General features: G+C 52.0%; 1 protein-coding gene across 1 annotated transcript in view; it reads right to left on the reverse strand.

Moving 5' to 3' along the window:
- Window positions 1-11,270, reverse strand: part of SYT13 (synaptotagmin 13) — a 40,994-nt gene extending 29,724 nt beyond the window's left edge. Inside the window, exon 1 of the mRNA XM_042958640.1 lies at window positions 11,091-11,270. Coding sequence (XP_042814574.1) covers window positions 11,091-11,270 — 180 coding nt within the window. The remainder of the gene's footprint in view (window positions 1-11,090) is intronic.
- Between the last annotated feature and the right edge of the window lie 3,313 nt (window positions 11,271-14,583).

Below are 14,583 nucleotides of genomic sequence, written 5' to 3' on the forward strand. Positions count from 1 at the left end.
CGTGCTCTCCCTGCACAAAAGTGAGTTCGTGACTTCAAGCCCATGACCTCATTTTTGTTGAGGGTTCCCTGTTTCGCTAATTGCTACCACCACCCAGTGGGGTAAGTGAAAACCTCAGGTGTCACCACGAACTCCTCCCTCTTCCTGAAACCCACACCCAACCGATAGGCAAAGCCTGTCAGTCTATTTCCTAAACATCTGCCACCATCATAGCGGCCCAAACCAACGTGGTTTTTCTCCAAGGCTTCCCTTGGTCTCTGTTTCCACTCTTCCCCATCTGGAAGGATGGTTTCACAGCCCTAATATGGCCATTAGGCCATATTCACCTTACTGAAGATCTTTCCATAGCTTCGACTGCTCTTGGTATAAACATTCAAACAGTCCTGGTGGCCCAGAAGACCCTGGGTAGCCCTGCCCTAGTCTGACTGCCTCCTTCACTCTACTCCCTCCTGTGACCTTTATACTCTACCCACTTCGACCTTCATCCAGTCCCTCCTGAGTGGTATTTCTTCTTTCCACAGGGCCTTTGCACATGCCCCATGCCTAGAAGACTTCAAATGTCATCCCCAACACCTTCACCTAGTAAAAATACCACTAACTGTCACAGGGATATGCAAGACCGTTCATTTGGGGTATGCGAAGAAAATAACAGAATTTCATCTCATAATTTATTTTTATTTCATTGTTTTGAAAGGTCCATCTTGTGCATGTTTTATTAGGCACATGATATGTTTGTAGAGTAACATATGTTTAAGTATATATATGCTTATAAAGAATTAAATATGCACATATAATGTACACGCTCAAAATTTTTTTTACTGAAAGGAGTCCAAAAATCTTGACGATCAGAGCAGTAATCAGCTCTCACTTCTTGGGAAGACTCCTGCCACCCTTGGCACACCTAACACAGCTGTAGACAACCGGTGTGATGAACATCTCTACTGCTAGAATCCGAGCTACAGGTCAAGGACGTTGTCTGTCTGGTTCCTGCAGGGTCGTCCCCAGGGCTCAGTGCCTTATGTATAGTGAGTGATCCAGAGGTATGTTTAGAATGAATGAGTATCCTAGAAGTGGAATGTTCGTGCTCTCCTTCCCATCCTCACAGAAGCCTTTTCATGTCTCACATCCGGAATGTTTTTAACGGACTCTCTCTTTCCTACATGGTAAGCCTACACTCAAGTCACTGCTTTCGTAAAAGGTAAATAAGAAAATGACTTGGAGATACTTAAAATATACCCTGAGTAGCTCCAGGTGCTGAGTCTGTCGGGTGCTTTCAAAAGTCATCTCATTTAGTCTTGAATATGACCTTAGAGAACCTTACCACCATCCCTGCTTGTTGAGGAGAAAAGCGGGAACCAGGACGGTCGAGGTCATTGAGCCCAAAAAATGGTGGAGGAGGAATTCACATTCAGGTTTGGGGTCTATGCCTAATCGGCTGCCTATTCTATCTCAGCAGCTTGCTCATAAAGTGAACATTTTGATCCGAAGAGGCAATTTCCTCTTTCAAGCGATCTCAAAAACCTGGATCGTTACGAAGCCCGCTAATTCCGGCGGCCATCCAGAATCAAATGCAAGTCTACCATGGAGCGGTTCTGCGGAGGTTCATTCCTTTCCGTTCTCTGTTTCCGCGTGTTTGGCGATGAGGCCGTCGAACAAAGGGCAGCTCAAGTCACGGTGCTACTTAAAGGGTCCGTCCACTTGCCAGGTAAGAGCCGTGCTCGTTTCTCTTCATAATTTTTTTAGCAGCACGTCCAAAACTGTGGTATATGATGCTTTTTCAAGTAAAAGGCAGTCTTCGTGGGCATTAGCCCATTGGCTTCACAGCTGAAGGTTTTTAAACTGTCTCCGATATTAGCCAAGAGAATGGAGACCATCCATCCATCCACCCATCCATCCATCCATCCATCCTCTGACTCAGGCAGCCATTCAACATTTCTCCTCACATCTCTGGCCATCTGCCAGTCCTGCTCAGTTTTCTTTACAAAGAAGCAGTCCATCTTGGACTTAATGAATGGGGGGCAGGGAGCGGGGCGCCCACGAAATACATCAAAGTACCCTGACGTCTACGCCAGACGGAAGGAGATTCAACTTCGCAAAATTCCCATAGGCTGCTCCTCCCCTTTGTATCCATTCATATTCATATTCATGTATGCAACGACTAGCTATTTGACTCTAATCTGTTCACGAAAACACGCTGGCCAGCCATTTTCGGAGAGCAGTCACTCGTACTCTGTTAAATGAGACAAGTTTTAATGCATTCCCAATCCACCCAAAAACCTCAATCCACGTCCCAAAATACCACTGGAACACCCTTAAACACCATGCAAAAAAAAAAAAACTCTCAGGAATTTTCTATACTATAAATCAATGAAAGCACCCTTCACTTAATTAGCACTCAGGAAACCCTCCTCGGTGGGAAGGTTTGCACGTGCGTGTAGCCAACTAACACAGTAGGGGACCAAGGCCCCTCCTCCTGGAATCGCACTGGCCCTGATAACGTGAATACATAAGGAAATGATATTGAAAGATAGTAAATAGCACCTCGATTAGACCTGGGTTTGTAGGACCCCCCAGGTACGTGAGTGAAGCCGATTGGGACCCATGAAGGGCTAAAGTTCCGGCGGGGGGGAAAGGGTGGGGAGCATGACAGTGATCACACGCAATGTATTTAAAGGGTGGGGCAGCAGGTGCAAACAGGCTAGTACAAGAAGGGAGCCAAGGGCTGCCACACCCAGCACTCCTCGCATAAGACTCATGAGCAACGAAATGTTTTTATAGGTGTGCCCTTGTAGGTTCACTGTAATGGCCATTCCACACAGAGAGGGCCAGGCGTCCACCAGCTGGGGATATCCGTATCACGGGACATTATTCAGCCACAAAAATAAGGTTCTGATACAGGTCACAACATGGATGAACCTTGAGCACATTATACGAAGTGAAAAAAGCCAGACACAAAAGGTCGCATGTTTGAACAATTCTAAATATGTCGGACGTCCCAAATAGGCGAATGCATGAAGACAGAAAGCAGATTGATGGTTGCCAGGGACTGAAGAAGAGAGAGAAATAGAGAGCGTGTCTGCTTAATGGGTGCAGAGTTTTCTTCAGGGGCGAGGAAGATGCTTTAGAGCTGGATGAAGGTGAGAACAACGTTGATAGTGTGATTTGTACTCTTTAAACTAGTTCGTGAATTTCACCTCTATTTAAAAAAAAAAAAAAAGCTTTGAAAACGACTGTAACGTTCCTATCACCAGCGCCCCTCACATGGGCATTGATCACTGTTTGATACACGAATGAATAAATGAAAGGGTGAACCCTGGTCTCTAGTGCCCTGCTTGCCTCAGGCCACTCTCCAGCCTCATTGTACATCAGGCCCCACCTTGCTCTCGCTTTTCGGGCACCCTGACCTTTTGCTAGGTCCTCCTAAGCACTAAGTAAGGTTTCTGTCACAGGACCTTTGCACGGCTGCATTCTTCCAGAGCCCCTCACCTCCCTCCCCATTGCCCTGATTAACTTCCTTTCTAGTCCAGCTCTCAGCTTGGCCCTTACTCTCTCCAGAAAAGCCTTCCCTGACCTTCCTGACTGGGTCAGTTCCACCTTACCCTCTCCTAGCACTAGAACTTTCTCTTCAGGTCACTTGCCACAACCACATCTTCATTTATCTGGGCTCTTCTTCTAACTCTGGTCTCCTTTACCACAACACAAATTTCATGAGGGATAAGAATGGGTCACTGTGTTGTTGAGGAGGGAGCAGCTACCACTGTATCCCCATCTCCAAGCACGGTACCTGGCACATAGTATGTGCTCAGTAAACATAATCAAGGGAGGGAGAGAAGGGTGGAGGCAAGAGGGAGGAATATATCCACCCTTTTCATCTGTTTTCCTTTAGAAACCTACAAACACCGGACAGCCTGGGCGGCTCAGTCAGTTGAGCGTCCGACTCTTGATTTCATCTCAGGTCACGATCTCACGGTTTGTGAGATCGAGCCCCACATCCGTGTCTGTGCTGACACCACATTTCCTGCTTGGGATTCTCTCTCTCCCTCTCTTTTTCCCTCTCTCAAAATAAAGACAGAAACTTGAAAAGAAATTTACTAAGACTTGATTTCTTAACAGATTGGCTACAAAGAGCCCTTTGTATGCAAGTGTATGTTGATTCTGACATGTCCCTATAGAATCCCTTTGTTCTTAAAACCTATCCCTGTGAAGCTATTCTCCTCCACCTCAAAGCGACGCTTCCCAGTGTTTGTTAGCAAGAAATCAGCTGTGGACATAGTGAATGCAGTAACACCGGGGAAGAAGTGAGAGACGAACTGTTAGCGGTCCCTGGGAGACCGGAAGGTCAAATAGCGTGGATCGTCTATGGGATTCGGATTTCTCCTGCCGGTCTCCGACTCTGGGACGGCCAGTCACCCTTTATCTTGCCTCCTCTTTGCCTTCTGGCTCTGCTGCTTTCCCATCTGACCGGTCCCTCCCCTTCCTTCTGACTTTGCCTTACACCCCTCCGATTTCTCATTTGGGTGTTTCTTCCATGGGGTTCTGATGGCCTGTCTATTCCCCTTCTTACGACCCAGGTACTCGATGGTAACCGGGGCCAGTGTCTGAAAACCTGAAAATGTCTAAAGATACAGCAATCTTCACTCCTGGAGTTAACGCGAAGAGAAGAGCCGGGCACCTGAATTATTTATACGCTCCGGCAGAGGAGAAATGAGGAAGGGAGGGGGATGGGATGGTCTGGGACCTGACCCCAGGGAAGGGATTGGGGACAGAGACCTAGGGTCCACATCGTATCAGGAGGGGCCTGGTGTCTCCTGTGGCTGTGTGCTCATCTCTCTCAAATAATCTATGCTAATTTCTTGATGAAAGATTCATCCTGTCTTCCATGTTGCTAAGCAACCAGCCCAAACATGTTTACTGTGTAAATCTCTCTGGAGGGCCCTGGGCTGCACCCAGTGCCTGAAGCGTGATGGACGTAAGAGGAGACAAAGCCGCCCAAGGCTCAGGGAAAGGTTTCTCAAGCTGACCTGCAAAAAATGCGTGTTTTTGACACTTTTATGCCATATCTGGGGAAACACAGTGGCCCAAGTATAACTGTGACTAGCCCTTTTCTGCTAATCTCCAGCCTACTGCTCAAAAGTGTGGGCTCAGGGGCCAGGCTTCCTAAATTTGATTCCCAACTCTGCCACCAAGTGTGACTTCAGAGTGCTGTGTTGTTTTTCCCATCTGTAAAATGGAAAGAATACTGACGCATATTTCACAGGGCTACGGTGAGGACAAAATTAACATGACTCAAGACGGCCCGGCACGCACCCAAAGAGCCCGCAAAACGTTGGTTATGCCATCCTTAGTGCTTATTCCTCTAGGGAGATGCTTCTAAGTTTTTTGTCTGTGTATTTACACGAATTGGAGAGTCTGCCAGACAGGAGATCAGCTGAGAAACGAATCCTTTAAAAGGGTAAGAATGCATGGGGGGCAGACCGTGGAGCGGCCCGGAATCACACCAGTTCGTGGGGCCTCTTCTGACCACCAAGGCACAGGGGAGACCTTGCCAAGGCAGCGAGCCGGAACAGGAGAAAGCTCTTTGGGCTGAAGGTGGGGGTGCCCCTCCCCCAGGGCTTCCCAAGCCCCTGCACCTGCCTATCACGACAGAAGCGTAACACGATTCATGGCGATTTGCTGGCTGGCTTCGTTGTCTGTCTCCTCACTTAGCAGGAAGAGCAGGAAGACACCCGTCTCCTCCTTGCTGTATCCCAGGGCCTAGCGTGTGCTCATTAACTTTTAATGAATGAACTTATTAGCTAATGAACGCAGCATATGGGTTCTGGTTCATCCTCGCTCTCAATAATTATGAATTTAGATTCGGGATCTGAGAGGACTTGCTCCAATGGTCTAAGGAAGAGGAGGGCAAGGCAGGACGGGTGACACGGCCACACCGATGGTCTCGAGGCCCCAGTCCCAAGAAGGAGGCAGCCACAGGAGTAACAGTAGAAAACAGACGGGGCCAGGGAGGTAGTATCTGATGGATCCCAAGAAAAGGAGGGCCATGCCTCTTGTTCACAGCCTGGAAGTCCTCCTGGTGATGAAAATTGTGACTTGATACTAAATTGATGTTTACAAACTGTGTATGACAACATGAAAACTTTTAACGACAACTTTACCAGAGTGTAACCATACAAAGAAAAGTGCATAAATCAGAAAAGGAGTGGGGCGCCTGGGTGGCTCAGTCAGTTAAGTGTCAGACTTCAGCTCACGTTATGACCTTGTGTTCACGAGTTCAATCCCCACGTCGGGCTCTGTGCTGACAGCTCAGAGCCTGGAGCCTGCTTTGGACTCTGTGTCTCCCTCTCTCTCTCTCTGCCCCTCCCCCCCACATGCTCACTCTCTCTCTCTCTCTCTCAAAAATAAATAAACATTAAAAAATTGTTTTAAAGAATGCAACAAGGCAAGCACCATGTAGGGAGCAAAATCAGACACTAAAACCAAAGTTTTCTAAAAACAGGACCCCAACTCCTGCTAAGTGACAGGTGTCAGGGGTTCTGAGCTGTGGTAGAAGGCACTTCTCCCTGCTCACTCTTTATTACTTAGGTTAGCCAAAAACAGGGTTTCTTCTGAAAGGACCCAGAAGTAAGGGGAGTGAAAGCCTGTGCAGACCAGTGTGAGGAGGAAACTCAGGGGGAGGGAACCAAGGGGTCTGGCCACCTTTCACTGAGTAGATTCTGAAGCAGCCGTGAAGGGAAGATACGCACACGCATACACACACACACACACACGCACACGTGTGCACACGCACACACACGCACACCCCTGTTCTGCTCGCCGCTCTGTCTCCTCACGCAAGCTGCCGGGTCACTGCATAATCACCAACCTTCGGAAGCTGGGCTGACAACCGTGAGGGAGGTCCCCGGGTGACCCTGCCAGACCACGAGCGGACAATGTAGTGAGACCGAACCTCCTGCGTCCCCCAAAGGACTGCACCCGGGGGAAGGGGAGGGATTGTCTCAGGAGGCAGGACAAAGGGTCCAGAGTGTGTATTTTGGAAAAGCGAAGAAGAACTATGAATTGAAGCCAGCTGGAGGCATGAAAGGTGATGACTGACGGTTTCTGCCCTCTCTCTCCTCCCACTTAGCAGAGATTCGGGGCCTTTTTTGTTCCATGGATTCCTTCAGCTCTCCAGAGAGGCCCCGTGGACACTTCCTCAGAATGTGTGCAAATAAAAGACATCGGACCACAGAGGAACGTCTAATCACACCGGCTCGTGAAACGGCTGTACGGGTGCCTCTTTGTCCACTCGTTCCCGAACGGGATCTGGCAGGGGGTTTAATAAGCACCATGATTTAGACCTGGCGATAAATGTACATGATACTACAGGTGTACTTGCCTTGAAACTACCTGTGATTTCCCTCGGGGACCAAGTCACAGATGTCGTTGACACTCCTGTAGAGTGTTGCCAATATTCCTACTAAGGGGAGATGCTACGTGTCCGTCACCGAGGTTAGTGAAAAGAAAGATGTACTTTTTGCCCTGTCCGAGACCATGAACCTCTGAAAGTCTCTCCACAGACCCCGTGGGGAGGTCTGGGGAACCTAAGGTTAAGAACCCCCAGGGGAAACATCCAAGTTCTTCTCAAAATCACTACAAACTTTGGGGCGCCTGGGTGGCTCGGTCGGTTAAGCGTCCGACTTCGGCTCAGGTCATGATCTCACAGTCCGTGAGTTCGAGCCCCGCGTTGGGCTCTGGGCTGACCGCTCAGAGCCTGCAGCCTGTTTTAGATTCTGTGTCTCCCTCTCTCTCTACTCCTCCCCTGTTCATGCTCTGTGTCTCTCTGTCTATAAAATAAATAAACGTTAAAATCACTACAAACTTCAACTTCATCCAACCATTCGGGGCCCGACTGTCCAAGAGACTTTTCCGGCAACCACAACCAGTGACTTACAGAGTCACGGGCAGTCCCTCCGCATCCTACAGACATCCGGTTCCGTGTATGGGCGTCTGGAGCCCGGTTCCCCAGCCCTGCACCCTCCTTTCAGAGAACGCCTTCCGAGAGCCTTCCCCAACTCCGCCCCTCCTTGTCAACGTGTGCCTCTTTCATCACCCCGCTGTCACCTGTCACCCCTCACACCACCTCCTTCACTTATTTTGAAATGTCAATTGTGTCGTGTTTTCTCTGTTTACTCTATCTGGGTCAGTGCTGAATCTGAGCACAACGGCAGCCAAACCAATGTCGTGAGATGCCTCCTGCGCCACATCCGGCTTGCCCAAATCCTTGTCACCGAGGGAACCAGATGAGGGAATGTGGAGGAAGGGGTCTCGTGTGTCAGTAAATGTTTACTGTGCCCCTACAGAGCGAGCGCAGGGTTACAAAGGCACGGTGCATATGCACTCACATGTGCAGAAATGACTCAAGCGAGAGTCCCAAGTCGCTGGACACGGCGATACCTTTATTTGTCCACCGTTTCTTACTGGACACCTAGTCGGTTCTAGCCACTGAGCAGGTGCTGGGAATAAATAACATACAAGTAAGCGGGTATTGGGGCGCCTGGGTGGCTCGGTCGGTTAAGCGTCCGACTTCGGCTCAGGTCATGATCTCACGGTCCGTGAGTTCGAGCCCCGCGTCGGGCTCTGTGCTGACCGCTCAGAGCCTGGAGCCTGTTTCAGATTCTGTGTCTCCTCTCTCTCTGCCCCTCCCCTGTTCATGCTCTGTGTCTCTCTGTCTCAAAAATAAATAAACGTTAAAAAAAATTAAAAAAAAAAAGTAAGCGGGTATGAAAGATCACACCCAGTTATAACAAGAGCTATGAAAGAATTGGAAGGAACAATAGGGAAGAAGGTAATAGGGGGGAGGTACTCCCGTTATATGTGGCAGGAGATAAAATCCTCCCGAGAAGGTGAAATTTAAACAGAAAGAAGCCTGGGGGCGCCTGGGTGGCTCAGTCAGTTGAGTGTCTGATTTTGGCTCAGGTCATGATCTCACAGGCTGTGAGTTCGAGCCCCGCGTTGAGCTCTGTGCTGACAGCTCAGAGCCTGGAGCCTGCTTCCGATTCTGTGTCTCCCTCTCTCTCTGCCCCTTCCCTGCTTGCTTTCTCTCTCTCTCAAAAATAATAAACAATAAAAAAAATTTTTTAAACAGAAAGAAGCCTGAGGGATGGGGAGGAGCTCTGTGTGAAAAGCCAGAGGAAAATGGCCATGGGGGCTGGGGGCGGGGGGTCTTTAAGAAGGATCGGAAATCCAGGGAGGGTGAGCTTTCAGATGATTGGGAGAAGGGCATGAACCTTGGCCTGGAGAGGGAGACACCTGCCAGGTCAAGCACGTGAGGGAGTGGAGTGGCTAAAAGCACGGATTCCAGAAGCAGACCAGCTTGGCTAGAATCCACCCAGCTCTAAAACTTCTCTAGCTGTGCGGCCACGGGCAAGTCACTCAGCCTCTCTGAGCCTTAGCTTCCTCATCTTTAAGTAGGGATCATCAAATACGTCCTTCATTGACTTGTTCAATGCATTAAGAATAGAGCACTTAGCACGGTGCCTGACACAGAGCACATGTCATGTAATGGTTTGCTATGACTTGTTCCATGCTCATTGAGAAGCTGTGGGGGGGATTTGAGCCAAGGAGACGGTTGTCTTTAACAGGTTCTTGGCCATTGTATGGGCTACTGGTCATGACTAAAACAGAGTTGGAAGGGATCCCAAAGGTCATTTACACCCGGTCCTTCTCCAGTGCTTTTCTCTGGGGAGGGGGGCGGGGAGGGACAGCGCCTGAAGAGCCACCTCTGTGACAGGCAGAATGGTCTTCCCCTAACGCTGGGTGGGAGAGAAGTTTGAGAGGCAGCCGGCTACAACTTCTGGAGGGTTCCCCCACCCCCTCAACTCCCAGTGGGCGGAGAGCCCACTACTCCCACTTCAGATGGTTCTGGGTCTCATGTCTCGATGCCCAGCTGGCTCCCTTTCCTGCCAGTGTCAATGTCACTTTTCTTGGATTGTAAGTGCCTCAAGGACAGCAGCCATTTCCTTCCATTCTCACTAGCCGGTGACTGACACAAGGCCCCCGAGCAAGCGCTGAGTCTCAGAGCTTTTGAATAATTGATTGTAAGAAGGAAGGTGGAATCATAGCATTCTTGTGCCTCTCCCAGACCTCCAAGCTCTATGAAGAATCTAGAGGGCCTTGGGAAGTCATCGAGACAAGCCCCTGACCCAGGGCCAGCCTTCCTCAAACACCCTAGCAGGACTTTCTCTGGTTCTCTCCAGAGGGCATTTTGCACTCCCCACCACGGGGAATGCTTCCTGGAGTGCACAGCCCGTCTGGGGCTCCTTCCAAACCTCTTCCCTAGACCCCCTGGGTCACACTGTACAATGGGGACACCACCCACTTCCTGCCCAAAGGGCTCTGTGTACAAGCCAATGCATGGGATAAAGCCCTCCTGGGTCCAGGGCCATCATCGGAGCTATCCTAGGGGAGGGCACAGCAAAGCCCCCCTGGCTGGCTGGCTGGAGCTGAGGGCTGCTGCGAGGGGGCCCCTCCAGATTCACCAGCCTCTCCCCAGACCCCAGGCACCCCCCGCCGACTCCCACGGGTCCAGCAACCACCTCCCCTCTCGTTCTCCCGTGGCTTTCCCCCTTCTCAGCTAAGCCGGTGCTTTTCCTACACCGGACACCCCCCCCCCCCACCACACACACACACACTTCTCTCTCGGGTCCCCATTTCTCCCCCCCCCCCCAATTCTGCACGCTTCTAACCCTCCAGCCCCCTCCCGCGGTTTCCTCCCAGCCGCTCCACTGTCCTCTCGGCCCCTGTTCCTACCCAAGTCCCCTTCCCATTCCGTCCCCACCCCTCCCCTTTAGCGCTAGGCTCCCCATTCCTCTCGCGCCCCCACCCAGCCTGCCTCCCCTAACTATTCTCCCCGACCCTTCCCCCCCGCGCCCAAGCCTTCCGGACCCCTAGCCGGGTGCTCCAGCACGTCCTCCGCCCTCCTCCCCGCCACGCTCGGTGGCGCAAAGAAGGCGACCGCTCCCCGCCCCCCCCTCCCCAACCCGTTCCCCCGCGGCTGCGGCCGCCGAGACCCCGCCGCGCCCGGGAGAGGCCGAGGCGCCGCCCCCGCTCACCTGTTGTGCGGACCGGAGCACGCCGGGTCTCGCCTTCTCCGGATCCGGGTCCCGCTCCCGCTGCAGCCCCTTCTTGGGATGCATGTGCCGGCACAGGCAGGTGACCCCGCACAGAGCGAGGATGCTGGTGGCCGTGCCCAGCGTGGCGCCCAGCGCGATCACGGGCACCGACAGCACCATGGTGCCCGCGTCCCCGCCACCGCCGCCGCCACCGCGGCCGCCGCGCACCTACCCCGGCCGGGCCCGCCGCCCGCCGCCGCCTGGCCGCTCCTGGGATCGGGGCGCGCCGGCTGCTCTCCCGCCGCCGGAGGTGGTTGGGGGGGGGGGGGCGGGGGGCGGGGAGGGGGGACGGCTGCGAGGACGTCAGAGGAGGAGCCCGGCCCGGAGCAGGCTGGTGCGCCCGCACTCAGCTCCACGTCAACCCGCACCCCCTCCCGCCGGCACGTGACCGGACCCCCACCCCAACCGCAGCCCAGCGTCCAGAGGGATGCGAGCTTAGGGTTGTGCCAGGCCAGTCTTCACGCTTTCTGTTGGCGGGCACTTGCCCCGATAAGGGCGGGAGCTCGCCGAGGCCACACCGTGTGAGCTGGCGAACCAGGGCTCCATCTGGGTACAGATTCTGCCAGACTACCAGCCCTTCCTTCCCCACCTTCTCTGGCCCAGCAGGCTGTGAACTTGGGTCCTCCAGGAGGTTTTCAAACACACAAAGCTGGAGACTTCCGGTCTGCCGAATTTGCCAGGTGTTGGCTATGCCGTGAGGGTGAGGGGCAGGCGACAGGAAGAAGGGAATTGGTCTCTGTCTGGCGTGGAGACTGCACCCGTGTCCTGGCGAAGGGGACCGCCACAATTCTGCTGCTTTCCGCATCTCCTTTAGGGTTCTCTATGACCTCATCTGATCAGCGGATCTCCGCTTACAGATGAGGAAGCTGTGGCTGGCAGGGGATGGGGGGCAGCTAGAAAAATCCGGTCATCCTGAGCCCAGACTCAGGCTGGCAGATTCCAAGTCCATGTGTCACACTCAGAGAAAGAACTTATCTTGGATGAACAAAGACTGTCACTGTCACCTGCAGTAGCCAGGAGCCCACAGCTGGTCCGGAGAGGGGGGAATAAAAGCACTGTGCTTGGAGTGAAGGGAAATTAGAATTCCAGGCATGAGGAAGCCCGTCTTAGAGCAGAAAACAACGGTTTTCAGTGCGTTGCATCGTGTGGAGTGTTTCATTGAATTCAGCAGGCGTTTGCCGTGTCTGCAGTTCTCTACGCGTGCTGGGCACGTGTGACAAGGAGTGGGGACGATTTCGTCCACAACCGGGCTTTCAAATTCCCGTGACGTCGATGACTCCTAAATCTGTGATGGCTCTGGCCAGGCCTTCTGTGCTGACCTGCAGAAGTGACCACCACCTGGTGCGTGGCTTAGCTCCCCCATGTAACAAACCGCCCATGACTCAGTGGTTGCTTCTCATGTTCTTGCAGGTTGCCTGGGCTCAGCTGGGTGTATTTCCCGCTCCGAGGGATGTCTCCCGCGACTGCACTCGGCTGGGCTGGGCCGTGCAAGGTGGCATACCACATGACACTGGCTGCCGCGGGGGGCACAGCTGGCTGTCCACCAGGAGGGTGCCCTTTGGTTCTCCCCCACGTGGCTGGAGCTGCACGGCAGCCAGGTTCCAAGAGGAAGGAAGCCGGAGCGGCCACTTCTCTTTAGGCCTGGCTTCAGAAGTTCTAGAACGTTGCTTCTTTGGTCAAGCAATAGTCTCCCTCTAGTTCTTTCCCTACAAGGCATTAGAAAGGATGTTTCTGAAATGCAGCGCTGATCCTGTCGCTCACATGCATAAAAGCCTTCAGAGTTTCTCCAGGGATGAACCCAAAGACCCCAGTTAGATCCAAAGCCCTAGTGGCGCCTGGGTGGCTCAGTTGGTTAAGTGCCTGACTCTTGTTTTCGGCTCAGGACATGATCTCGAGGTTGGCAAATTCTAGCCCCGAGCCTGCTCTGCCCATCCTGTCTCTGCCCGTCCCCCGCTTGCTCTCTCTCTCTTTTAAAAAAAAAAAAGAAAAAAAAATCCAAAGCCCTTTGTGATGTGGTTCCTGCCAATCCCTTCAGACTCACCTCTGTACACTTCCCAACATGCCTTTGAGCCCCCAATACTCTCAGGAACTTGGCATTCATTCGACAAGCTAATCTCTTTGGAGCCTTCATACCATCACCCATGGGTGCAAACAGCAGGTGCTCAGTAACTGTTGAAAGAGGGAACGGTTCACCTGATCATCTCATGTAGGACTTCCAGTGGCTTGGAGGGGAATCCCATTTGCTAAATGAGCTCCGTGTGATTAAACTGACTCTTCCACAAATGTTTATTTTGTGCCTGCTGTATGCTAGGCACATTTTCCTACTGAGCTCCATTCGCTGCCAATCGTGGAGCTCAAGTCCCTCCGGGACACTCGGTATTCTCTCTCATAAGAGCTTCCCTGGGAGGTTTTCTTGGCTCCTGGACCTGGCAACGCAAAATGTTCTGGGGAAATCAAAGGTTTAATTAATGATGTCAGCCCAGATCTCCCAGGCCTGAGCTGCTCCCCTGGGAGACCCTTAACACCATCTAGCAGGATCTGGGGTGGGGGGAGAGGGGAAGGATGAGCACTTAATTTTAGACATTGTCTGATGGAGATCGTACACCTGTCATGTGGTTCATTGTTACTATGGTTACCGGGATGACAGCAGCTGCAGTGACCTTCATTTTCAATGGGAAGAGGGACCCCAGCCTGAGAACTGCTTGTCTTTGGTTTCTTTCGCACACAGGGAACCCGTGGCAGGGCTAGGGTAGACCTCAGAGAATTTGAAACCCAGTGATCAGAACTCCGCGTCGCCTTTGCTACATCCCGCCCAGGATGCGATTTTGGCTTGTCGGTTCCTGATACCCAGGCAGTAGCCTTTAGCGACGACTTTCTAAGAAAAGGCATTAGTGGATTCCTTTGAAAAATGGGGCCATCTCTGTTGAGAAAGGCGGTTGAGATGGTCGGCCAGGTGGAGCAGTTGAGATGGTCTAAGGAGGAGATCCACAAATAATTGGAGATTCTGGGGCCGCCAGACTGCCAAGAACAGAGCAAGATGCTCGGGGGTTGGAGGGAGCTTCTGGAAGGCTGAGGCGTAGATCTCAGGAGGTTCCCTAGCCTCTTGATGAAATGTCACCATTGTTATTTTGATCGATATTTTACTCATTGGATGATTAAATATTCTGAGCCTCCACTCTGAATCTCTAAGGTATTAAAATGCTTTTATCTGGGAAGAAAGGCTTTCAAATATAGAAGGTTCTCTTCCTTGCAAGCATTTGTTTTGTCTGCATATAGTGCTGAGCAGGAGGGAGGAAAATAAACAGGCAGAGCAACCGAATTTTAACATTGGAAGGATAGCAGGGATCCCCTTGTGGAAACCTTCCATTGGACCAGTAAGGAAACCGAGGCCCAGAGAGATTGTGGCTTGCCATAGGGGAGTTACTGACAGAGC

This window comes from Panthera tigris, chromosome D1 (assembly GCF_018350195.1).
Source record: "Panthera tigris isolate Pti1 chromosome D1, P.tigris_Pti1_mat1.1, whole genome shotgun sequence".
NCBI lineage: Eukaryota > Metazoa > Chordata > Mammalia > Carnivora > Felidae > Panthera > Panthera tigris.